The sequence below is a fragment of the Theobroma cacao genome, chromosome 9 (genome assembly GCF_000208745.1).
Source record: "Theobroma cacao cultivar B97-61/B2 chromosome 9, Criollo_cocoa_genome_V2, whole genome shotgun sequence".
NCBI lineage: Eukaryota > Viridiplantae > Streptophyta > Magnoliopsida > Malvales > Malvaceae > Theobroma > Theobroma cacao.
This window is the reverse complement of record NC_030858.1, coordinates 37,145,913-37,171,283: the sequence shown is the minus strand read 5'-3', so window position 1 is coordinate 37,171,283 and position 25,371 is coordinate 37,145,913. Positions and strand designations below refer to the sequence as shown.

The following is a 25,371-nucleotide window of genomic DNA, read 5'->3' as shown; positions in this document are numbered from 1 at the left end:
ATACTATTTGTCATTCGATATTGAGTGACGTTAACGTGACGTGCTAAACTATCATAATTAATAATAATGTAGTACATTACATATTATAAATGATAATTATATAATATACTAATTTGACATAATAAAATGATTATATAATATTTTTTACCTTTCCCATTAACGTTATGTCAATACAACGTGAATATAAAATAATAAGTAACATTTGAACTAATAGCAATTAGTCAATTATTACTCATGAATATATATTTGATCTATAATAAATATACAGAGACTTTATTGAATATAATAAAAAATAAAAGTTTATTTAATTTTTTTAATAGTTTATGAGCTTTTTTTAGTATTATGCCTAATAAAATTAAAAATAAATGTATAATAGCTAAAAAAGCCCTTACACTATTTTAAAATATTAAAATAAGTCATTATTCTTTTATTGAATTCAATCAAACCCTTGTATTTTTATTTCGAGCCAAATAAGTCTTTGTATTTTTATTTTAAATTAAATAAGCTCTCAAGATGAATAGTTAATTTAGTCAAAATATAATTTGTCTTTTTATACCATATAGTACTGAATATGTCATACTAACATATAATAATGGATGATGTTGTAGCATTTTTTACAAACCACATCAATACCACGTTATTGCCATATGAATATAAAGTGACAAATTATATTTTGATTAATAATGTTTACTGCACGTTTGGTATGGGAAATAGTTATGTTATTCTCAATTTATTTTCGATTATTTCCTATACCTTTGTTTGGTATAAAATTGGGATACGGAATAACAATTACGCAGGAATAAAAATTTCATCAAATAAGTTAAAAGCCAACTTTATCTATTCTTTTATCTCCTCCGAAAATATCTGTTCCATGAGAAATGGAATAGCTTTCAAATATATAATGACTAAAATACATCTTATAACTAAAAAATATTACAATACTATACCTATAAATACTTTTTTCTTCCCATTTTCCATTTTCTTTCTCTCTATACTCACGTTTTTTCCTCTCTCATTCTCTCTCTAACTGTAACTCAACACCGGCAACGACGACAGCGACTGAATATGGTTGAAAAGCATCGATCTAGTCATTTTCAACAATATTCAACCGAGATTCAGCCAAATCTGACACTCAACGGCCAAATCTAGCTGCGGGAATCAACTTTTGGAAGAAATTACTAATAGTAACTAGTAATTTCTTATTGGTTTAAATAATAATGAAATTATGTAATCGAATATTTATATTTTAATTGTATCTAAAGAATTTTTTTTAGTATATTCATATAAATTTTTAGTTTATAATGAAAAATCAATCATCATCAAACTTATATCCATATATTTTATTTAAATATAATTTGATGTCCTAATCGCGTAGCAATTTAGAAGAATTTTATTCTTTTTTCCCTTACACACACATTGCTACATGTTATATGACTTGACTACACCAAATTAACACATAATCGTGTTATCAAACTAGTTTATTGTCACATGAATAAAAAATATTAATTTGTATTAATTTTTTTATTATGAATTAAAAGTTTGTATAAGTAAAATAAAAAATAGTGCTTTTTAAATAAAAATAAAAATATAAAAATTAATTTGTACAAATTATTATAATTTAACAAAAATAACTAGTATATATTTTGATATTTCTCTATGTATATTTGCTTTTGTCATGACTCGATACTAATTACTAGTATTATTTTCTTAAAAATAAGATTTAAATCCAAATTTTTCTTTTTCAAATATGAGTGATAGAAAGATATGGAGTTTTATTTATTTTCTTTTTTTTGTGAATATTTTTTAGGGATACTTAAGACCATTCTTATTTTCACTAATCATAATATTTTTTAAACAATTTAAAGATAAGGATAGGTTTTTTTTTATATTTGATTTAAAATGAAAAAAGGAGTATAATTGTAATATATAAAAAATTAGTGATCGTTTGGCTTGAATTTTTTTAGCTTATTTATCTCTTAAAAACAAAAGTTAGATCAAACATGATTTTTGAGAAACTTAAAAAAAAAACTTAAAAAAAAACAAAATTAAAAAAAAGCTCAAAAGAGGAGCTTTCTTTTCATATTTTTTAAAAATATATCAATTTTTCAAGAAATATCCCTCTCTCATCTCGTTCTTTTTGTAAATCACCATTCTCCAATATAAATTGTTATCTTCCTCTCTTCTATCTCACTCTACAAATCTATCAAGAAAAAAAATAAAACACCAAACAACAGAATAATGAAATCTAAAATTTTGTTGTTCTTATAAAATTAAGGGAAAAAAATCTAAAATTTAAAATTGTATTCACATACTATTTAAAAGTTTTTTTTCTTTTTCACCAAAAAGATTTTAATGTCAAATACATTATTTTTTCTTTTTTTTTTTACTTTTTTGAGAATTGAAGTATCATGATACAATTGCTTGCTAAATTAATAAAAATCTAATACTATTATTACTATATAAGTTTGAGAGTTGTTCTATTTTTTTATTAATTTATTTGATTTTAACATCTAAAATCATATATAAACTTGAAACGTTTTGTTATAGTTTATTAAGTGATTGAAGATGATATAAATATTTTTAATGATAATTTTAATCAAAATTAGAGTTTATATAATTTATTTGTTAAATAGTTTACCAAACAGTTTTAGTTTAATTTTAAAGTTATTATTTCTTATAAGAGCTTCATAATGGTTTTTAAGTTAAAGAAAAAGTTAAGCAGTCTTAGTATATACATAAGTTTTATATAAGAATATGAATATTGAAATTTTTTTAACTAAAGATGAAAATAATTATATTTATTGTAATTTTAAATTATTATTTTAAATGTTTAATATCATTATTAATATAATTTAAAATTATCAAGAATATTTTAATTAAATAGAATGATTTTCATAAAAATATTTTTATTATAAATATTAAAATATTTATTTTAATTTATAAATAGNAAATATTTTTATTATAAATATTAAAAATATTTATTTAATTTATAAATAGGAGTTCTATTTGTATTAAATGACTGTCAATAAAATATTTTTTCCTAATTCTAATAATATTGAATAATATTAATATTTTTTGATAAGTAATTAACTTTACATTATTTCATGTATAATTATTAATATATAAAAACTAAAATACCTTTTTTTTTTTAATTTATTTTGATTTTTGTTTATTTATTTTCTGGACCAGCTCGGCTGCTCTTTCTTTCGCTCTCGATCCTCAGTCCCCGCAAAAAAATAAAAAGAGCGTTTTCGTATTCCTACCTCAACTTTCTCCTTCTAGGGTTCCGATTCACCACCCCCGCCCCATGGCCGAAGTCATAAACATGCTGGTCGATTCACTCGACCGCCGGCGAGGCGACCGCAAAGACAACAATAACAACAACAACAACAACAACAACAACAACAGACAGCCTCCGTCATCTGATGATCCCAACTCCTCTCCCCCGCCTCTGCCTCCTCCTCGACGTCGCGACCGAGACTCACGTGAGCGACGAGACCGCGAATACTACGATCGCAACCGCTCCCCTCCGCCTCCACCTCCTCGGGAGCGAGATTACAAGCGACGCAGCAGCGTTAGCCCTCCACCACCGCCGTTGAATTACAGGGATAGGAGACATTCGCCTCCGCCGCGGAGGTCGCCGCCGTATAAGAGGTCTAGGCGGGAGGATGGAGGATACGAAGGGAGGAGAGGGAGCCCTAGAGGAGGATTTGGACCTGGAGATAGAAGGTAATATTTTAGTTTTTGGATTTATTTTTATTACAATTAAAATGTAAATTGATTTCGCTTAATTTCGCTATATGTAATTGAATTATTGATTATATTTATGGTATTAGGGTTTTTGGTACCCTTAATATTATGAATATATTTCTGATTTGTTACACTTGGGATTTTGCTTGTTTGATTAAAGCTTGGGGGTTCATTGAAAGAAAAAGCAAGAAGTCAGTTACATTAAGATGGAAAATTATCATTAATTTAGGTATAGACCTGTATAGTATTGTAAAATATACATTGTCGGCTCTGATGTGGCTATTTTGAATGCAAAGCCCCACTAACGAAATCCTGAGGTCTACTGCTGGTCCTGCAAAAGAACCCTAAGTATAGGAGACTAAATTTGACCCATTGGGTGAGTTAGTTTTATAGAAAATGTTTTTGTTGGACTAGGGTAACATTTTTTATGTTTAATGAAGGATGTAGAAGTGTTTGCTGGTTTGCTTGAGAAATATATATGATTCTCCATATCATTTCCTTCTTGAAAATGCTTACTCATTACAAGGATGCCTTATATGTCAAGGGAACAGGGGACTTTCCTTTTCCTATTTCTGAAAGCTAAATTGTTTTAGCAAAATTCTGGACTGCCTGTAAATATCTGACACTGACCTTTTTTTTCTCCCTATAATGTGTGCCTGAGAATGTTCATTTGCTCATTTTTCTCATATTGCTCTGTATCTGGTGTATCTTCTATATATGACTATACAATTCATTATTTTGACTCTGGAGTTCTGTTTATGTTCATAGTTTGCTCATCTATTGTGATGCTCTCGTATATGATTTGTTATTTTGACTAGGCAGTTTTGGTTATATTCAAATTTTGCACATGCTGTAAAACACTTTTGATTGTGCAGGTTTGGGTATGACTATGGTGGTGGATATGATCGTGAGATGATGGGCAGGCCTGGTTACCCTGAAGAAAGGCCTCATGGTCGGTACTTTGGTCGCACTTCAGGTGGCTATCAAGGTGGCCTTTCTTGAAACTGCGTAACTACTTTCAAATTGCCTCAAAACTTTAATTATTGCACTTCGATTAGTCTTGAAGAACTTTTCTTTTGGCCTTTCTAGTTGCCTTCTTTTTTGACAGTTATTACTAGTATAATTTAAAAGGTGATATTACAGTTACAGACCTGCTCTTCTTGCATTTAATTTTTTAATTTTAGTCTCTAATACCTTTATGGAGAATTCGTGTTTAATTAGTAATTTCTTTTTGGAACCCTTCAAGTTCCTTCTGTTTAGGAATAGTTTATTTTCATGCAATGAATTATGAAAATTGGAGATTAACAATGGGTCAAAACTGATCTTTTGGCACTTAGGTTTCCTTTTGTTGCCTTTACTAGAAAGTAGTGTCATTTTGGCAAGTATTGAGATGCATATAGTCAAAGTAACTTGGGCATCTGTGAAATGATGCATAATTGCAGTTAATGATGGCACTACGATGAGTAGGTCAGTATTACTCCTAAAATTCCTCAGGGTTATGATGCATTATTGTTTAATGCAGCAGCAGCAAAATTTTTATCAATATTTTCTATTTATGCTATTTTATTTTCGTTTGCTGAATGATATTGCTTCTGCAGATTGGGATTCCAGCCGTGGTTATGGTGATGCTGCCAATTCAGGGAGTACTCAAAGGTTAGCTTTCCATCTCGATTGTGGACTCTTGTATTAGATGAGGTTTCAATTGCTTTTCATTTCATTGCATTGATGGTATCATTCAAGTTCTCTTTTAACTGAGGAGAATGTCAGAATTGTTCTTATTGTTTAATTGTTGGATCTTTATTTATCTCATTCAATAATATGACATGAGAAGTAAATTTTTCAGAGAAGGATTGATGTCATACAAGCAATTCATCCAAGAGCTTGAGGATGATATATTACCAGCTGAAGCTGAGCGAAGGTATTAATTTGGAATAATTTTATTGATTTGATTTTAACATTTTTGGGACTTGTGCCTTAAACAAATGGACTTGAACTACTTTTTACTGTGTAGGTACCAAGAATACAAGTCAGAGTATATATCTACCCAAAAACGAGCGTTTTTTGATGCCCACAAAGATGAGGAATGGTACTTCCCGTTGTTCACTGAATTCCTGACCTTTCATTCACCTCATTGTTCTAATTAGACTTGCTTTTGTATGTAGGTTGAGAGACAAATATCATCCAACAAACTTGGTTACTGTTATTGAAAGGTTAGTTATACTTGCATGTTTCATTATGTTTCAGTTCATAAATTTGTTAGTAAGCTGATGGAACCCCTTCAGCCCTGTATTTTGTAGCATGGTGTCATTGATGGGTTGTTTGTCCGCATTTTAATCAAAATTTCATTAGCTTTATCGCACTGTTCTTGGATTCTTTTTTTCAATTTCATGTTTTGTTTTGGGCATTTCTTTTTTAGGAGGAATGAGCTTGCACGCAAAGTTGCGAAGGACTTTTTGCTTGATCTGCAGAGTGGAACACTGGAATTGTAAGATTGGTGTTTTGTATCACCTATTTTACATGCAAATTTAACCTGGCTACCTGCATATTTTCCAGCTGCTTCACAAAACATATTTCCAGCTCCTGATGAATAACTTCTATCTTTATGCAGAAGTCCTGGTGTCAATGCCTTGTCATCAAATAAATCAGGACAGATCAGTGATCCTAATTCTGAAGATGAAGCAGACATTGGTGGCAAAAGAAGGCGGCACGGTAGGGGACCTGCAAAAGAAACTGATCTTTCTGCGGCTCCAAAGGCTCACCCTGTCAGTTCTGAACCCAGAAGAATTCAGATTGACATTGAGCAAGCACAGGGCCTTGTACGAAAACTGGATTCTGAAAAAGGAATTGAGGAAAATATTTTAAGTGGGTCTGACAATGACAAAATAAATAGAGATAAATCTCATGGTGGTTTGACGGGCCCTGTAATTATTGTACGTGGCTTGGCTTCTGTGAAAGGCCTGGAAGGCGTTGAGCTTCTTGATACTCTTATAACTTACTTGTGGCGTGTCCATGGCTTGGATTATTATGGAATGATTGAAACAAGTGAAGCTAAGGGTCTTAGGCACGTGAGAGCAGAGGGAAAGAATTCTGATGTGACTAACAATGGATCTGAGTGGGAAAAGAAACTTGACTCACGGTGGCAAGAGAGATTGAGGGGTCAAGATCCTTTGGTATTAATGACTGCTAAGGACAAGATAGATGCTGCTGCTGTTGAAGCTTTGGATCCTTATGTCCGGAAGATTAGGGATGAAAAGTATGGTTGGAAGTATGGTTGTGGTGCTAAGGGTTGCACAAAGCTCTTTCATGCTGCAGAATTCGTGCACAAGCATCTTAAACTTAAACATCCGGAACTTGTGATGGAGCTAACATCTAAAGTGCGTGAAGAGCTTTATTTCCAGAACTACATGAAGTGAGTATGGTCTTACATGGAGCATATAGTTGTTTATATATTCTATTTTAAGGATAATATTGTAAGATTTACATTGTTGCCATTCACAGTGATCCAGATGCGCCTGGTGGGACGCCTGTTATGCAGCAATCTATACCGGTATGCTACGACTGGTGTTGTTTTGATGTTATTATTGCTTTTATTGCTTTTATAACCTCATCTTTTTTCTATTTCTTTTTTATAATTTTTTCTTCTTGCAGAAGGACAAGCCCCAGAGACGTAAAATATTGGAAAATCGCTTGAAAGATGAACGTGGTCCACGTAGAGAACGTGATAATCGAGCAAATGGCAGTGATAGATATGATAGATCTGAGAACCCACAATCAAGTGATTTTACATCCAACAATGATGGTCCTGATGGAGGGAATCGTGATGATACAATGTTTGATGCTTTTGGAGGACAAGGGATGCGGGTGGCAGCACCATTTTCCTCAGATATAGCACCTCCGCCAGTATTGATGCCTGTTCCTGGTGCTGGGTAAGTTTTGCGCATTCTACAAGCAACAGTAGTTAACTTATCATCATCTTGAGGGCTTATACATGTGTAATTGCAGTCCGTTGGGGCCCTTCGTTCCAGCTCCACCTGAACTTGCAATGCAGGTGTTTAGAGAGCGGGGTGGTCCTCCTCCTTTCGAAGGCAATAGTAGAGGTGGACGTCCTGGACCTAATCTAAGTGGACCAGCCCCCTTTCTTTTGCCTCCAGGCTTCCGACAGGATCCTCGGCGTTTACGTAGGTAAGTTTGCTTGTTCTTAAACCATTGGGAACTATTTTACTCTGAGCTTAACCTTAACTTCTTGTCTGCTTGAATATAGTATTGGCATTAAAATGTACAGTTTGCTTCATGTTCCTGAATATTTCAATTTGATAAATTTAAAATATATTTTAATTGTATGTAGTGCTAGGGTATATGCTGTTCCTCCAATTGACAAGTGGCTCTGGTGTTCCATGTAACTAATGGAATATCAAACTGTGTTATGATTTGGTGACATGCTTGTGATCAACCATGCCTCACCTTTTGAGATCTATATGTACATTGGTATATGCTCACAGGCCATCACATTTCCCCCTTCCTCTTCTCCCCTTACAGTCATGGTTTCTCTGCTCTTTTGTCTCATAAAATTTGATTGCCACTGCTGATAAATGCAACTAAAGCAGTGTCCTTTTTTTCTTATGGATTGGGAAGAGGGAGAGGTGCTGTGTTCCTTGATTATATGTTTGGTATTTCGATTTTTATTGACTCCGGCACTTCTCGGATATGAGTAAACACGTATTAATTCTGAGGTTACCACCCTGTTGTGTTTCTCTTATACAGTCAGGTTAGTAATGCTATGCTGTTTTATATCATGCAGTTATCAAGACCTAGATGCACCGGAGGACGAAGTCACTGTCATAGACTACAGGAGTTTGTAGGTATTAGAAATGGAGGGATGGAAAGACTAAAATGAGTCTGACGGAGGCAAAAAGCTATTCATCAAACCATTCCAAGGTCAAATGCTGTTATTTTACGTAGTCTGACAGGAGAAGCATTGACCTTGTACCATTTTGTTATAACGTGAAAATTCTTAAATCTTGCCGGGTGCACCACTAGCTCTGCTTCTTCTCTTTGTGATTAAGAGTACTCTCCTGCTGTGATATCACTAAGAAGTGTGTAATTGCTGCGAAACTGTCTTTCTGTATTTTTTGTCCCACGTAACCCGACTTGGAAAGAGATATTATTATGAACATGGGTGGGGCATATAATGGTTAACAAATTTGTATTTGCTGTAAAATGGACTTTTAGTGGAGATAGGTTTCAGATAGTTGCTCCATTCGTTTCACTCTTCCCTAGTGCTAAAATGAGCTGAGCATTTTTATACTTGATAATGAAAGTCGTTCCTGCCTCTGTTGATAATCTTTGACTGGCAGTAGTTTGAGGATAATCTAGGATCTTACCGTACAGGTTATGGTATCGGTGCTGGGTTTTTTGGCACATATGTTGTTGCAGTCAATTCCTATGAGCATGATAACAAGTCTCCCTCGAGGTGATACAAGGGAGTTTGTGTACTAGGAACCATATTTTGAGGCCCTGTTTGGTAAATCCCTCTGGACGGGCCTTTGTCCCACACCGGAGCCGTGTTATACGACCCTCGACCAACTGGGTCCTGACTGCATCTGACACTTTACCAAGCATCAATGGATCATCTATTTATCTGGCATTGAATTCTACACTTTAGAAAAACTGAATTAGACACATAATCAAAGACTGCCAATGCATACCCTCCAAGATATGAGCAAAACAACAACTGCTGAAGCCTAATCATTACAGGAATGGTATTTCCTCGAATGTGTAAGCCAGACTAAATATTATGATTGAATTCACCTTTTTTACATGTACATATATGTTACACAATATGCTTACACAAAGAAGAGGAAACAATTAGAGAGAGGGAAAAAATCCATCCAATATACAGGCCACAAGCAGGAGCATCCCCATCATCTTGCTATCTGGGGCCAAATGTTTGGTGAAAGATGGCTTGCAATCCACAGAGATAGGCTACCCAAGTACTCTTCCCAACTTCAATGCCTTTATTTCCTATGCTTCTTTAATAAAGGCTCTGCTTGTGGCTCAGTCTGCTAAAAGTAAAATTCCATGATAATCAGAGAACAAACAAACTTTGTTGGAAAGGGTGAACAAATTAACATGATTAGATATTATAAGTCAAGAACTGGAAGTAAATTACAGAGGTGAGATCCTACTAGGAAATGGTTGAAGACAGAGGAAGATTGGAGAGGATGATACCGTATTCATCTCATTAAACATTTTATGCATAGGCGGTGACAGATAACTGCTACTAGTAAAGGAAGAGGATGCTTACAACATTTGAAAGCTGCTCCCGGATGTAGGCCATTGATCTCAACATGGCACCTAATGTATCCCTGGACACCTGAAATTTAACCTCTGACTCTCCTGTAGTAGTCTCGGTGTCTTGAAGCTGGAATGGAAGAATGAACATAAAAAAAACTACTGAGTATATTCTCCAAAAGTGCAGCAGATCATTTGGGGTGTTCGGGAAGGGCAACAATTGCAACAATTGGTGATGAACATCGAAATTTTATTGTATAAGCATGCGTAGGCAACTCAAGATAAAGCACTGAATAAGATGGTGAAAAGGAATGCAAGGGCATACGTTAAGGATGTGAAACAAAAAACAGTAAATGAGAAACCAGCTGGTATAAAAGCAGTTGCTGGATCATACAGTACCTGACTTCTACTTTGCATGAGCATACAAAAGGCAGATAGAGGTTTTCAGCTGGTAAAAAAAAAATGGCAAAAGCCATGCTTGGTTGTCCAATGGGAAATGAATTGATATATTAGAAGCAACAAAGCAATCTATAGCAAAAGCAACGAATCATTGAGCCAAGTTGGCTGCCACTTAATCATTAACTATAACAGATGTTAAAACAAGAGTCAAACAGCATACTCATTTCACAATCACAAATTCCACTAGAATCCAACCTGACAAGCAGATTAATACACAATAGGTAACATGTGAAAATGAATCATAAAATAACAATTGGTCAGCCTCGTATCTCAAATACTTCCAAGAAAATAACTGTCCACAGTTTTAGGAATACTTCCAAGAAAATAGCATGCCATTATTTGCTAAATATCATAACATCATTTTGCAAGAGTACAACTTGATTATGAATTAACATACCTTCAAATTGATGACGGCAACCCTGTTAGCTGGGGTTGAGAGCTGTTCACTAATATAAGCCATAGACCTCAGCATGGGTTCCAAAGTAACTCTTGAGAGCTGAAACTTCACCTCCATTTCAGCTGATGGATTCTTGCTATAATCTTGCAACTGTATCAATTAATTATATATCAGATATGTGTAAGAAAAAAGCTTGAAGGAAGTCGAAAATAAGTGACAAAAGAGTAACAATAGCTATGAACTCCACAATGGCAGACATAAGCCTAACAGCTTTAAAGGGTTCAACGCACTTCAGCAGTGACTCTGGCTTTTCAACAATTAATTTGGAGGTTATAAATTTTAAAGGCTCTGGATTTAAACTTTACCAAATGCATACCTTCAAATTAATCACTGCCACTCTATTTCCAGGCGTTGAATTCTTATTCTCCATTACCCAAGTCATTGACTTCAAACAAGGAAGAACCGGCTACATCACAAAACCCCATAATCTCATCAAGTCAGTATCCTGTTCTTCAATTCAAAACAAAAGGATAAAATGAAATTATGTTAAAAAGCAAAGAATTCTTATTGTACCATGTTGTCAGGATGACCATCATCTCGATGAAGGGAAACAGGTGCCATACGTGGAAGATTCAAATCTGAAACAGATTGAGCAGGAGCACCAGTGTCATTAAGATTGAATCGCCGTGTAATTTCATCTTGCCGTGGCCATAGCAAAGGTGCTGTATCTGGAGCTGATGTTGAGCTCTTTCTGTCATCATAGGCAGCCCCACTGGCAACTGAGCTGGGAGGTGCAACTTTTGCAACGTTTTTCTTCACAACAGAAATCTTCTTCCCACCTTCCTTAAGAGTACCCATTGCAACATTATAAGTCTCTGTAGCTATTGCCCCTTCTTCTGCATACTTGATTGCTTCCCTACATAAACTATTATACCGAACTGTCAAGGACTCTTGGGCCAGCAGTTCACTACTACGTTCATCTGTTGCAACCACAGACTTTGCATTTCTTGTCCATCGTTTCAAGATGTAATGAGATGGTAGTGTAAGTACATTTGTCACAGTGAACACAGTCAAAACATGTCTACAGAGGATGCCTGAATACTCAAACATTTGACAGCTACAATTAGCTCTCATTTCTGGGTAGTTTAATGTAACTATGTAGGCTTTGTTGTCATCCTCAAACTTTGCAACTCTAAACGTGCTGATAGCTGCATCACCTTCAATTCTATTAGCAGTGTAAACAAAAGTTTCAACTAGTTCTTCTTGAAATTTTGTGAATATTTTCCGTGTAAATAGATTTGCTGCCTGTTTCTCCATAGGTGAAGGTGTCCGCAGGACTGGTGTGGTGCAAATTGTGTCAAAATCTGCTTCGATCTCCTTTTCAAACCAATTTTCTATTGCTCGTTCATACTGCCGAAAGAACATAGGTATGGTGGTCTGTTGATTCACATAACCATCGAAAAAAGAGCCATCAAATCCTTGATTGGGAGATATTGCGGCAAAAAAGGAATCCCTAAAATAAACAGGGACCCATTGTGCACGGGAATTATATAATGACTGAAGCCAATCATGTCCCCTCAGATCATACTTTTCGAGAATGGAACTCCAAGATAATTCAAACTCCTCAATAGTTTCAGTCAAATTTATGCAATTATACAGTTCCACCTGAAAATTAGGATGCACATGACAAACATGAGCCAACTTCTCCGGGCCTTCTCTTAAAACATGCCACTTATTAATACAGTGTCGAACACCTGGAAACACCTGAGACACTGCTGTCTGTATAGCTCTGTCTAGATCAGTGATTAAAGAGACAGGCTGACGATCATTCATTGCTGTAAGAAATGTTTTGAAAAGCCAAACAAAAGATGCCTCGGAATCATCTAGTAGTAATGCACAACCAAACAAAATTGTCTGACCATGATGGTTCACACCTGTAAATGGAGCAAATGGCACTCTATACTGATTTACTCTGTAACTTGTGTCCAGTGTCACAGCATCACCGAAATGCATGTAGGCTGTCCTTGACCTTGCATCAGCCCAAAATACATTAGCCATGCGATTATCATCATCCAGCTGTATTGCATAAAAGAAACCAGGGTTCTCAGCCTGCATTTTCTTGAAATAATCAAGCAGATTTTGAGCATCCCTCCCCAGTGTTCTCTTTCTGTTAACTGGCCTAACAGCATAATTTGGTGTTCCAATGTTCTTAACTGAGCGGTTTGCTTCTGCCGGAGGAGTGTTCCTAAGGCCACGATTATTTGCATCCATGGAGGCACGATTTCCATCCATAGAAACATACATCACACCACTTGGTACAATTCCCACTCCTTGGTAACTATCAGCTATGGTCTTTGCAGCACCAGCAAAATGCCTGCGGGGACGAAGGTAATGCACTTTGCTAGGACTCACCATTGAATGGCTATGCTCCTTCACAAACTTTGTAACGACCCACTTATCTCCCTTTAACTCTATCCTAAGCAATGCATCACAACTGTCAGCAGACCTTCTTTTCAAACCCTCTCTGCCACAGACAAACTCCCTAGAAACTATTGTCCCATCTATTTTGGAACGGGTAAGCTGACCGGCTTTAGAGCTAAATCCCATACGTCTAGCATACTCATCATAGTAAGTTTTAGCAGCATCTTCAGCATTGAATTCCATAGCTACATATGGCTCAGAAATCCCATCCTCATCATGAGCTAAGGAATTCTCTGCATTATTTGCTTCTCCACCTTCATTGGGTTCAGCATCCCCATCATCTGACATCCCACGATGGCCCAAACCCTCTTCTGCATCAATCACATGGACATCCATACTTATCGACTGCACAGTACTATTTCATAAAGTGCCTTACTATGTGAGCGAATTATGTTTTAGTTCCTTGCATATTCTATTCTTTTTGAAGCAATCTGCACTTGTTTTCCATCAGCCAAAAGAAGCAATTCAGTACAACATAATTAAAAAGCCAAGTGCTCTCTCTCTCACACACATACATCTAATATAACCTCTCATAGGAATTACAGTTCATCAAGTTATGCAATTACCACACCTTTCTAGCCAACCACATGAAACTATTAATGCAAAATACTAAGTCGAAACTCAAAGAGAGAAATAGCTAGCTAATCACCATAAAGGCATAAAGCCAGCTTTCAAATTGATTAAAGTCCCTAAGTTATCGCTCAAAAATTGTTCTGCACATAACTATGCATACAGATGAACACACGCGTTCACGTAAAATGTAAGAAAAACAAAGATTGAACACAAAAAATAATGCCTTTTCGTCATATCCATGACAGCCAAGAAAACAATTAAAGAGCTGAAAACTGAAACTCCATGGATTGAACATGAGAACTAAAACTAAAGAAAACCCATTACTCAGAATCATCTAAAATCAAAACCCATGTTAAAAAAACAGCAGAAAAAAACTAACTTGTTGATCAAATTCATGAATTTTCCACAGACAACTATAAGGAAATGAAGAGAGTTAAGCAGTACCTGGAAATGTAAATCTTGAAGCGCAAACCGTGGGTCGAAAAGGAGAGTATAGATGAAGAATTTTAAGGACAAAAGGAGTCTTTGGAGTGGGACTGTGAGAGATTGATCGTTTGATTGGAAGGAAAAATATTTTTTTATTTTGTTTTATTTTTTTTCTTGAGAAAGTGAGAAACCCTAAACTCTGGCTGTTTAAACTTTTCAAATTTACAAAGATACCCCCCCAAATTGTCTTGTTAAGCACCTTCGAAGATGAGAAACATAGATAGAAGTGAGAACAACAAGCCCGTTATTTTCGACCCGGGATCAACCTTTTTCGGATCCATTCTTACCCGGTTAGCGGTAAATAAAAGACAGTTTTCTTACTGGTCCTCCTATGTTTAGTTTGATGATTTCTTTTGACAACCATCTTCAAGTAATAATGTGTATTCGTATTTTAAACAAGTTTTGGACTGTTTATTTCTTTTATAAGTCTTAATTCTTAAAGGTTCTCCTATTTTATATCTCTAAAAAATAAGATTAATATTAATAAAATAAGATTAATTTAGTCTAAAAAAGCATTTAGCCTTAAATATAATAATTAAGCTTTTACAATAAATATTGAGAGAAAATTGTTATTGTAATGTATTGGACTACAGCCAAAATGTTGGATATCAGAGGAACGGAAACAAAAAAACAGAGAATATATTTGTTTTCCCTAATAAGGTCCAAAAGTCCAAAACCCATCAAAGGAGAAAGAAGGAAAGTAAGAAACTTGGGACAGCTTCATAAAAAATTAGTTCTCTTTTCACTTCACTGACCTTGGCTTCATCCACTCTCTATAGAATTCCCAAAAAGGGTTTTGTTTCATAAAAAACCAGCCAAAAAGAAGAAAACCCAAGAGCTAGAAGATCAACCAGAAGCAGAATAATGAAGACTATCCCTCTAATTCTAATGGGCTGTGGAGGTGTTGGACGCCAACTCCTCCAGCACATTGTGTCCTGCAGATCCCTTCACGCCAAACTCGTACTTCTCTTTCTCATTTCTTTCATCGTTTTCAATCTTTTTCCTTGTTGGGTCTCTTTTATTTGCGTTAAAAATAGCATCTTTTCATTCTAACGTCCTTCGCATTGTTCAAGTTGTTGTGTTTTTTCATTTGGGTGAATTGTTTGTGGAGTGAAATGAGTTAAAGGAGAAGTCTTTAGAGTTATTTCATTGATGATGAGTGATAACTATATTGCTTTGGATATAATCTATTTGAAAGCAGGGAGTTCATTTACGAGTTGTGGGAGTGTCTGATAGTAAATCACTAGTTGTTGCGTCAGATGCTAAACAAAAGGAATTGGACGATAATCTTTTAACTGAAGTTTGTAGGGTCAAATCAGATGGTTCTTCCTTGTCAAAAGTTAATGGCGTTGGTAAATTATTTTATATCCATGTTTTGTTTTATCAGACGAGAGCTTCTCCTTTAATTATTTTTACAATCTCGCTTATGCTTCTTTGTTGCTTATTTCACATAGGTGAGTGTCAAACGTTCTCCAATTCAGAATCAAGAACGGAAGTGCTAGGCATTGCATCGCTTCTTGGAAAATCAACAGGTTTGTTTGGTGTTGTTTGCTGTTGACATTTTTGTCCCGGAATGTGGTCATTGATTAGCTTTACTTAAAGTGAAGCTTAGTTCATGGCCAAGAGGGCCAAGACGTTTATGTTTTTGTAATGTAATCATTTCACCACAGGTTTAGCCCTTGTAGATTGCTCAGCCAGTTCGGAAACTGTTGGAGTGCTAAAGCAAGGAGTTGACTTGGGTTGTTGCATTGTTCTGGCAAATAAAAAGCCTCTTACATCCACACTGGTAATAAGTTCTAGTACACAGCATATTAGCTGGTAACTTGAAACAATTAGAGATGCTTTTCATGTTGTCAAATTATATTTTTTGTGTAATGCCGTGGACGTGAATGTTTTCACTTTGAACTACCAAGAGATACTAAGGAGGCATTTCATGCTGTCATTAACATTTTCTCTAATGATTTTTATGATTTTCTTATCTATACCTTGCTGCTGGTCTAAAATTGTTATGATCTTTCTTTGCCCTGTCCTGCAGGAGGATTATGACAAATTGGTTTCACATCCTCGCTTCATACGGCATGAGTCAACTGTAAGTGAAGTTGCAACAATCTCCTTAAAATATTTTTTGCTGCGAAGATGGAGTTTGATGTAACTCTACTGCAATGTCCCAAACTTTTTCTACTTATTTAGCTTTATTGTCTGTTAGGTTGGTGCTGGGCTTCCAGTCATATCATCAATAAATCGCATGATTTCATCTGGAGACCCCATCCATCGTATTGTTGGAAGTTTGAGCGGTAAAAATTTGTGAATGCATTGTTATGAATCTATACTGTTAGTTTGAATGTTTGTTGGGTGTCTACTTGGTTTCTGTATGGTTATCAATTATATACAACTATTGCTTTTGATTTGTTTTTTTATAAACAAACTTGTTTTTGACAGGTACATTGGGTTATGTAATGAGTGAGGTTGAAGATGGCAAGCCATTGAGCCAAGTTGTTAAATCTGCTAAAAGCTTGGGATACACTGAACCAGGTTTTCTATAAAACTAAAATTGCTGTCTTTTAGCCAAAAACTTTGTTGATAGGTGAATCTTGAGATTCTTTTTGCCATGCATAATTGATTTCCAGCCTTTAAAAATTTGACTCTTCTCTTTGGCCCATGGTATTCTCACAAAGAAGGTAGATTCTGCAAGATCTTTAAGAGTTACTGTAAATGTAATTTTATTGCTTAATCGTGTCATTGCAGATCCACGAGATGACCTCAGTGGGATGGATGTTGCCAGGAAGGTTTGAATGATTAAAGTCCCTTTTATGTTGATTAGTTTGTATATATATTTTTAAATTGTTGGACTGCAAGCTCTGTTCTCTTAGATATGAACTCATGCCATCTATTAATATAAACTGTTTGGCAACAAATATACTATTATTACATGCAGATATGCATTATCATATAACTGGACCTCTTATGCGCTTTGCTGATCCATTTATGAGGTTTATTTGTCATTTCATGTATTTTATATTAAATATAAGGAAAAATATTTGTTTAATTTTCAAAATATATAAGACGTAGGAATAAATAGCCATTGTGGTCTTTTGCATAGGAAAACTTCTATGGTCCAGTTTGTCCTGTCTAACATCTAAAATCTGCTAATGGCTCCTTGATGTATAAATTGATTCATACTTGGTCTAAGGGATTATAGCTGGAATAGCAACTTTCAACGTAACTTAATCGAATTGATGAAATGGATTTGTCATGGTAACATAGACTCCAGGGTGAAGTTGATCTTTTCCTACTTTAGAATTTTAACAAATCGCTTCAACTACATATATGTGTGATTTACTTAGTTTCCATTCTATGAAACAGGCTTTGATCCTTGCCCGACTTCTTGGGAGGCGTATTGAGTTAAGTAGCATAAGGGTCAGTAGTAAAACTCTCTGTTCCCTGCTGTTCTATTGATTGCTGTGAAGTCAAAATAATCATACACCCTTTTATTTTTTCAGCTGAGAACTATATTCCATTGAATATTAACTTTATACAGGGTAATATTTTGCAAATGTTACAAAAGCAATTGATCAGCATCTTTCCTGTGAAGGATTCAAGAAATTGCAAAAAAAAAAAAAAATTATTAGAACTTATAACTTTGTTTATTTTATAGAAATTGCTGATAGTTCTTTTTGTCAATAATAAAGCAATGGGGAAATGTATGTTTGTTCAAAGCATGACACTGTAGGTTGTCCATTTTTTGAGATAAGGAATAGACATTGAGGTTGCTTTCAGAACAGTATGCATGCTGCATCTTGCTTTTGCTCAAGTTGAGCTAGGTCATGATGAAGGTGAATACTGACTACTGAATCTTGTAGTATTTGGAGTAATAAGAATTTTGGAGGGGCTGAGTTTAAAATAACTTTGTTGGTTTTACTATATTCAAAGAACTGTTTTACACACACACTCTCTCTCTCTCTCTCTCTTGGGGGAGAAGGGGTGATGAGATGGGGATTTATGGGCTTGTGGCTGCCCCTCTCACCTCCAACCTTGATTTGGCATTTTGTCGAAATAGCTGGTCAACTTTAACTTCCTTTTGATGGTTTGATCTATTTTGTAGATTGAGAGCTTGTATCCTGAAGAAATGGGACCTAGTAAGATGTCTGTTGAAGACTTTTTGAATGGTGGGCTTGTAAAGCTTGATAACAATATCGAAGAGAGAGTTAGAAAAGCTTCACTCAATGGGAATGTGCTCCGTTATGTCTGTGTGATAGAAGGCACGAGGTATTCAAGTCACTGCTTTTGAAACATGGACCATAATGTTCATATTCATTCAAGCTCATACAGACAGACTTATGCAAATTTAAAAAGTTGTGATTTGTTATTTTCATCTGAGGTCTGAAGTGAATGTAGATTTCTCACAGAGGATTTGCAGGTATAATTGATATATAATTTGACTAAAGAGAAAGAACTCTGAAGGTTGAAGGAGATTGATTGATCCGGCCAACTGATAGCCAAACTGTTTGTAAACACTAATGACTTTTCTGAGAATAAGTTGAAATGAAAAAGCAGGATTGTTTATGATGTTAATAATGTTTGTAAAATTTAACTAGTGTGTATCTAGTAGTGTCTGTGCAAATATCCTTAACATTGGACTTAGTTACCATCAGTTTTTCTTCGCTCCTTGAACTTGCTAATGGTTCCATGACCACGTTACTGCTTTTAGGTGCGAAGTTGGAATTCAAGAACTTACTAAGAATTCTGCTTTGGGAAGATTGAAAGGAAGTGACAATGTGGTAAGCTCCTCCTTTCTCTTATTTTAGATATTGGGTCCTTCTCTGACTTTAATAGTCTAATTCAAATAGTGAATTACATTTTCAAAATATAGGAAATTACAGTGCTTAGTCCATTGGAATTTGGATGGACAGGGAAAAAGCTATATTTACTAAATGATAAGGCTTCAAGTTTAGAAGTCACGTGGTTAACTTCTTTTTCTTTTTTTCTTTTTTGGTTTTGTTTTATGGATATAACAATAACATCTCATTTTCAGTTATGGTAGATTAAAACTGCTGAGACATTCAGCTCCTATTTTTAAGCTATTAGATATGAAGTTGAATTATCATTCACCTGATGCAATTGCAGCTAGAAATATATACCCGATGCTATAGTGAACAACCATTAGTTATTCAAGGCGCAGGAGCCGGAAATGATACTACTGCAGCAGGTGTGCTTGCTGATATCCTCGACATTCAGGATCTATTTCCCTGAAAGAAATTGGGGACATCAGCTTGAGGAGAATCAGGACTTGAGTTGCCGAGTATTTCACCTACAATATGAAGCAAAGAGACGCAAAGTTTTTGAATGTCAAATAATTTAGCTATCCGTATGTTTCTGGAAAGGAATCTTGTACTAGAGATTGTGAATATGTTTCTGGAAAGAAATCTTGTACTAGAGGTTGTGAACATGCGGGTATTTGAGCTGATTTGTATAAGCCTTTGCTATATTCACCTGCAGCAAATGTTGAAAAGAAACAAATCATACTGATACATGAATGGAAGTCAGTAACTTCAGATCTGCATTCTTTGGATGCTGATAATAGAATGAATTTTCTCTTTTATCCATTACAATTCAAAATTTCTTAAATGGGGACATTAGACATGATTTTTCTTATACTGAAAAGAGCATTAACAGATCTCCATATTTTCACGAGGCTGCCTCCAATGCCATGGGTTACCCTAACCAGTAGAATTTGAGATTTTGAACTTAAAATTTTGAGACAGATACAAAAACTTGATAGGATTACTGTGGAAATCTCAAGGAAGCAGCAGCACTTGACTCTATGCTATACAGAGAATCACATGGATTGTTTTATATAGATCATTCAAAACCTCAATGATGCAGTAGAATTTCCTTTTATCATTTCATAAGCAGCACTTGACTCTATGCCATACAGAGAATCACATGGATTGTTTCAAATAGATCATTCAAAACCTCAACGGTGCAGTAGAATTTCCTCTTATCATTTCCTAAGGTCTTATCTCAAGGAAACAGCAGTACTTGACTCAATTCTATACAGAGAATCACAAGGATTGATTTTATATAGATCATTCAAGACCTCAATGATACAGTAGAATTTCCTCTAATCATTTCCTAAGGTCCTACCATATTCCAATCACATGTTTTCCTCTGGAAGAACTCATCATGACTTCAAGAACTAATCAATATTTTGCAACAAATCGAAATAGTTAAACTACAGGAACAAGCATTGACCATAATGAACTGTGGAGAATGCATTTCCATCAGAATGCATTAAGAAAGTGGGTTTAAGTGATTCCAGCCACCTGCAATGGTAGTTCTTCTAATGATTCATTTAAATCCTTCTCTCTCACTTCCATCTTTCCTTTTTCATTTGACAATCTGATGGTGAACCACTCACAATTTTGCGGTGGAAAATAAAAGAGATGAGATGCTAAACGCGTATAAATCATTATCTTTTCTTCAAAATTAGGACGATTCTCATAACCATTCTTGTACTTGTCATTGAAAGAAATTCTGGCATCTTCCTTCTTTGCTTTTGGAAGATGTAACATCACTAAACTGAAGGGTAATTGGCTTAGATGAGAAATACTTGCAAGGAACATGGAAGTGACAATAGCCTTTTTTGGTACATAGAAACTTCAACTCCACCTTCCAATATAACCATGGTTTGATCATGAGATTTTTGAATTGAAAATCTTAAATTCGCAACAAGTTTGGCTTGGGGGATAGGATATGAAGCCTTCCAGCTCTAGTTTCTTCAGGAATATCATATATCAAAGCTGGAAGCATCATCGACTTCCTTTTCAATGTTTCGGTACTTGTACAACTTAGCGCATACTAAAAAATAAGTAAAATTCAGGGACCCTGCCGTAACTAAGATCCAATACAGGTTATCTAGCCTTCCACTGTTTATGCTTTCTGGCAACCATCCTGTAACATTCCGGATTAGATCGACCAGAGCTGTGCTGACATAGAAAGCAATCCCGACGACCAAAGAAACCATGGCAGTAGCTGTGCTTCGCAGTGAGGCAGGGAATTCTTGGTAGTACAATGCAACATGTCCTGGGAAATGGAATGCATCCCCAATGCCAACCACAACAAGCTGTGGAAATAGCCACCAGACCAGCATAGGCACTATGGCACCATGCTGTGCCTCAAGGTGGAGAGCATGGGCTGTTTTCAACCGTTTTGACTCCACCAGGGCTGAAATTCCCATGCTTAGCACATTGACAACGTGGCCTACTCCTATTCGTTGCAGCAGCGTCAGAGGCCGGCCAATCAGCCTCTGCCAGGTGGGCAATAGGAAACGATCAATTAGGGCCACGAAGATAGATGAGGATACTAGGATCACGACTATAATAGATGCAGCAGGGATTTTGAAGTTGGACCCAAGGTGACGGTCCATTGATAGAGCCTGGATAACTGTTATGCTGGATTGGATTGCTATAGGGGTGGTGAGAAATATACCACTTGACCATATTGGGAAAAGTTTTATCAGAGTTTTGAGATCTTCTACTTGTTGTAAACTGCATAGCTTCCATGGTCTTGCAATTGATCCATCCGAATGGATGTCTCCTTCAGTTTTCAGTGCTGCCCGGTTCAAGAACCTACATCAAAGGAGAAAACATTTTCACCTTCATTGCTTAGGTTAATTAGTTTAAAGTTAGAGATAATCATTTGATGTCACAGTGATTAAAATAAGACTTCCAAGTTCTTTGAGCAAGGGTTGACCGGAGCACATGCGCCTTCGGGCTCACCACTAAATCTATAGAACTAAATAGCATCTAAATTATCACCACTTAAAAAGGTCAACAACAAAGTGATCATCATATTTCTTACCACTCATTGATCATCATATCATATGGAATTTCAAGGGATCAAATAACGGATGGAAAAGCCTTCTAGACATTAATGTCACACTTCAAAAGATTGCTATCTTTTGAGTATCTTTTGAACTCTTGGATAAGGACCGAGCACTTTTCTTATGGCATACTCACTAAATCATGATCTGAATGACTAAAACTTCTCATTGTAGTACACCTAGTAGCCTAAACTTCACATGGAATGACATTGGTTTCTGCATGTATGACTATACCTGAAAAACTATTAGTTCTCAGTAGCATCATGCGCCTTTTCTGTGAAAGAAGAGACGAAAGTGTGGGTAGTTATAGGTCTAATCGTTAGTAGTGGACATAATTTGCAAATCAAAGGTTTTACCCGAAACTCTGTTTTGGTGTTGCAGGCATGACCTTGTTCGTTCCATCATGTTCATGGTAATAATCATCACTTCTGGCTGATAGCTCGACCTTCCTTTTCCACACAGCAGCAACAGCAACACGAAGCAGACCCGTAAATGGGCTCCCTTGTGGCTTGTCATACCGATAGAATCGGTATCCGGCCAAGAAAACAGCTAAAGCAATGAAGTTAGCAGCGGAACATATGCCATATCCGAGCCCCCAGCTAATGCTTTCCTCAACATAGACAAGAGCTGTGGAACTTATTATGCAAGATGCAAATATAGTGAAAAAGAACCAATTGAAGAAAGATTCTTTATCTTTCGGCTTATCAAGTTGGTTTGCTCCCATTGTTGCTAGAGTATATCGGCTCCCTCCCAAACCTGCAGATGCCATAGCCATACTCACATATAGGATTGTCAATTGTAGTTTCGATGGAGTTTGGCACAAGCTTGATCCAGTTTCACAAGGCGGGGGCTTCAAAGAGCCGACTTTTGCTGTTAAGGTTAGCAGAATCATCCCCTGCAAAGCTTAATAACTACCAGATTGAGCAAACACTCTTATATGATCATGAAAATGAAGTATAATTACTCAAACCACCAAAGATAAAAGAATGAACATAAAAGGAAAAAAGTCATTTTACCAGGGAAGAGATAAAGCTAGAAATTGCAACAACAGAAAAGGTTCCCAAGGAGGAGTCAGCAATGACAGCTCCAAGGATTGGAATCAGGTTTATACTACCATGAACCACGTTGGAAATCTGAGTAGCATCAATGCTATCCACATTGAATTCCTCAACCAGGTAGACAATCAGGTTTGCTAACCATCCGAAACCAGACAGCATCACCCCTGACAGGGTCCCTGCTTCGTGCCAACCAATAAACACAAACGTTAGTCCAACCTGTAACACAGTTGAGTGTCTGAGAAGAAACTTCATATCAGAGAAAAAAGAGACCTGCAATGAAGAATAAGGTGATCAAACCACCCTTTTTGCTTCTGGAATCTGACATTTGCGCTTCAGAGTCACCAGGGAACTGCTTGCACTCTGCAGCTTCTGCCACTACTGCTGTTGTTGAAGAGTTCTTATCGAGTGATTAATTTATAGCCAGAGATACGCTGTTCTCATTGCCCTGTAAATATGCCCCACAAAGCTGCTTGTGCTTGTGCTTGTGCTTGTGCTTGTGTCACCCTCCCAGCATCAAGGCAGAAAAAATCAAGGTGACAGCAGATAAAAAATTATTGCAGTAAAAAATATTCAACATTCCATTAAAGCATGTGGGAAAAAATTCGCATGCTTGGTTTCCTCCGAGTATCAGTTCCAGGCGAAAGCCTGGCAGGTTGCCACACACCATGCCCGCGGCCATTGTTAATTCTGGCCCTTTTTGTGTTCCTTTCTACTTTGCTTTGAATTCTATTAGGACTATGCCATAATTTGATTCAGTTTCAATCTAGGAATCAAACTAAAATAAGATTATTTTGAAAAACAAGAACCTCTATGAGATATCCCATTTCATATAAGACATAGATATAATTATTAAAACATAATCAATTATTATTAACAACTTGAATTTTAACTTAAATTTTTAAAAATTTTGTAATTTAAGTTTGAAAAATTACTAAACTAATAATATTTAGACTTGAGTCATTACACTTGCATTATCTTTCATGGTAAGCATTAATTGGGACATTACGCTAGATTTATGTGTTTATATTATATATATATATAATATATATAATATATATATAATATATAATAATATAATAAATTAATTATACCCTTTGCACTTGATAATTTATAAAAGTAGTATATAGACAGAAAAGATGCCCTAGAGATGATAATGAACCCAAAAAAAAAATGTAGAGGGATCATATCCTATTGGGACTGATAATGACTTAGAGCCAAGTCCCCCACAGATAAAAAAAAAAAAAGGTTTTTAAGGTTTAATTTGGGGTTAAGATTAAAAAAATGTTATAAATGACAACTTTATAGTCTTGGTTTATAATAAAACATATATAAACAAATTTTAATGCATTAAATTATTAGCCATGTTGGAGATAAAAATCATAAAATCAAAGTAACACGTGACACTTGTGGCAAATGAAATATGTTGCTAGCAACTTTGATTATCCACATTTAAATAATAATAATAATAATTAAAGAATTAAAAATAACCGACAACATTTTTCTTTTTCTTTTTTATTCATGATTTTCCTTGTTAATAACATAAGGCAATAGAGACAGCCATGCATTATTGTATTTAAACTAATCTTAACAAATAAATAAATAAATAAAATAAGGTAAGGGTGAGTTTCCATGACTCACCCTGTCCCTTCAATATAATGTCAATGGTATTTTTTTCATGTGAATTTATTTATTATTTAGCAATTTATTTATTAAATTCACTTATTATAAAAAGATAAATTATTTTGTTTATTTTTGAAACATATGCAAAATTATTTTTTTACGAAATTTAAACTTTGTTCTATCATTCGTAATGTATCATTGTTTTTATAAAATATTTCTTTGCAAGTACTTTTTTTATTAATATTTAATATCTTGAATTTACAAATTATCAACTTTCGGATTCATTTCATGAAATGATTAACGGTTTAATTGTGACTCGCTTAATTGACTAAATTATTATCAAAATAACAATGAATAAAAAATGTACAGCTATG

General features: G+C 35.2%; 4 protein-coding genes across 6 annotated transcripts; 2 read left to right on the top strand and 2 right to left on the bottom strand.

Annotated features, from left to right (window-relative positions):
* On the top strand, positions 3,200 to 9,090 carry LOC18590839 (serrate RNA effector molecule). Its single transcript, XM_007016604.2, has 12 exons — positions 3,200 to 3,729; positions 4,626 to 4,738; positions 5,349 to 5,403; positions 5,594 to 5,668; positions 5,762 to 5,836; positions 5,913 to 5,960; positions 6,167 to 6,235; positions 6,359 to 7,159; positions 7,249 to 7,297; positions 7,399 to 7,676; positions 7,753 to 7,932; positions 8,549 to 9,090. The coding sequence occupies exons 1-12, from the start codon at positions 3,308 to 3,310 to the stop codon at positions 8,607 to 8,609; spliced, it is 2,226 nt and encodes a 741-aa protein (XP_007016666.2). The 5' UTR covers positions 3,200 to 3,307; the 3' UTR covers positions 8,610 to 9,090.
* On the bottom strand, positions 9,423 to 14,605 carry LOC18590838 (protein FAR1-RELATED SEQUENCE 3). Of its 3 annotated transcripts, none has more exons than XM_018127330.1 (6): positions 14,396 to 14,605; positions 11,471 to 13,814; positions 11,274 to 11,363; positions 10,898 to 11,047; positions 10,055 to 10,171; positions 9,423 to 9,812 (listed from the first exon to the last, which is right to left on the bottom strand). In XM_018127330.1, the coding sequence occupies exons 2-6, from the start codon at positions 13,712 to 13,714 to the stop codon at positions 9,765 to 9,767; spliced, it is 2,649 nt and encodes an 882-aa protein (XP_017982819.1). In that variant the 5' UTR covers positions 13,715 to 13,814; positions 14,396 to 14,605; the 3' UTR covers positions 9,423 to 9,764. The 3 variants fall into 3 exon arrangements, with proteins under 3 accessions (XP_017982819.1, XP_007016664.2, XP_007016659.2); XM_007016602.2 differs by having other exon boundaries at positions 11,471 to 13,809; positions 14,396 to 14,604; XM_007016597.2 differs by having other exon boundaries at positions 9,423 to 9,809; positions 11,471 to 13,809; positions 14,396 to 14,604.
* Positions 15,093 to 20,015, top strand: LOC18590837 (bifunctional aspartokinase/homoserine dehydrogenase). Its single transcript, XM_007016596.2, has 12 exons — positions 15,093 to 15,397; positions 15,639 to 15,789; positions 15,892 to 15,969; positions 16,108 to 16,223; positions 16,473 to 16,526; positions 16,644 to 16,731; positions 16,877 to 16,969; positions 17,183 to 17,223; positions 17,801 to 17,854; positions 18,540 to 18,703; positions 19,146 to 19,215; positions 19,562 to 20,015. Exons 1-12 carry the CDS (start codon positions 15,302 to 15,304, stop codon positions 19,685 to 19,687), a joined length of 1,131 nt encoding a protein of 376 aa, XP_007016658.2. The 5' UTR covers positions 15,093 to 15,301; the 3' UTR covers positions 19,688 to 20,015.
* LOC18590836 (protein NRT1/ PTR FAMILY 2.7) lies at positions 20,935 to 23,769 on the bottom strand. The gene is made up of 4 exons (XM_018126692.1): positions 23,648 to 23,769; positions 23,336 to 23,553; positions 22,676 to 23,214; positions 20,935 to 22,065 (listed from the first exon to the last, which is right to left on the bottom strand). Exons 1-4 carry the CDS (start codon positions 23,700 to 23,702, stop codon positions 21,225 to 21,227), a joined length of 1,653 nt encoding a protein of 550 aa, XP_017982181.1. The 5' UTR covers positions 23,703 to 23,769; the 3' UTR covers positions 20,935 to 21,224.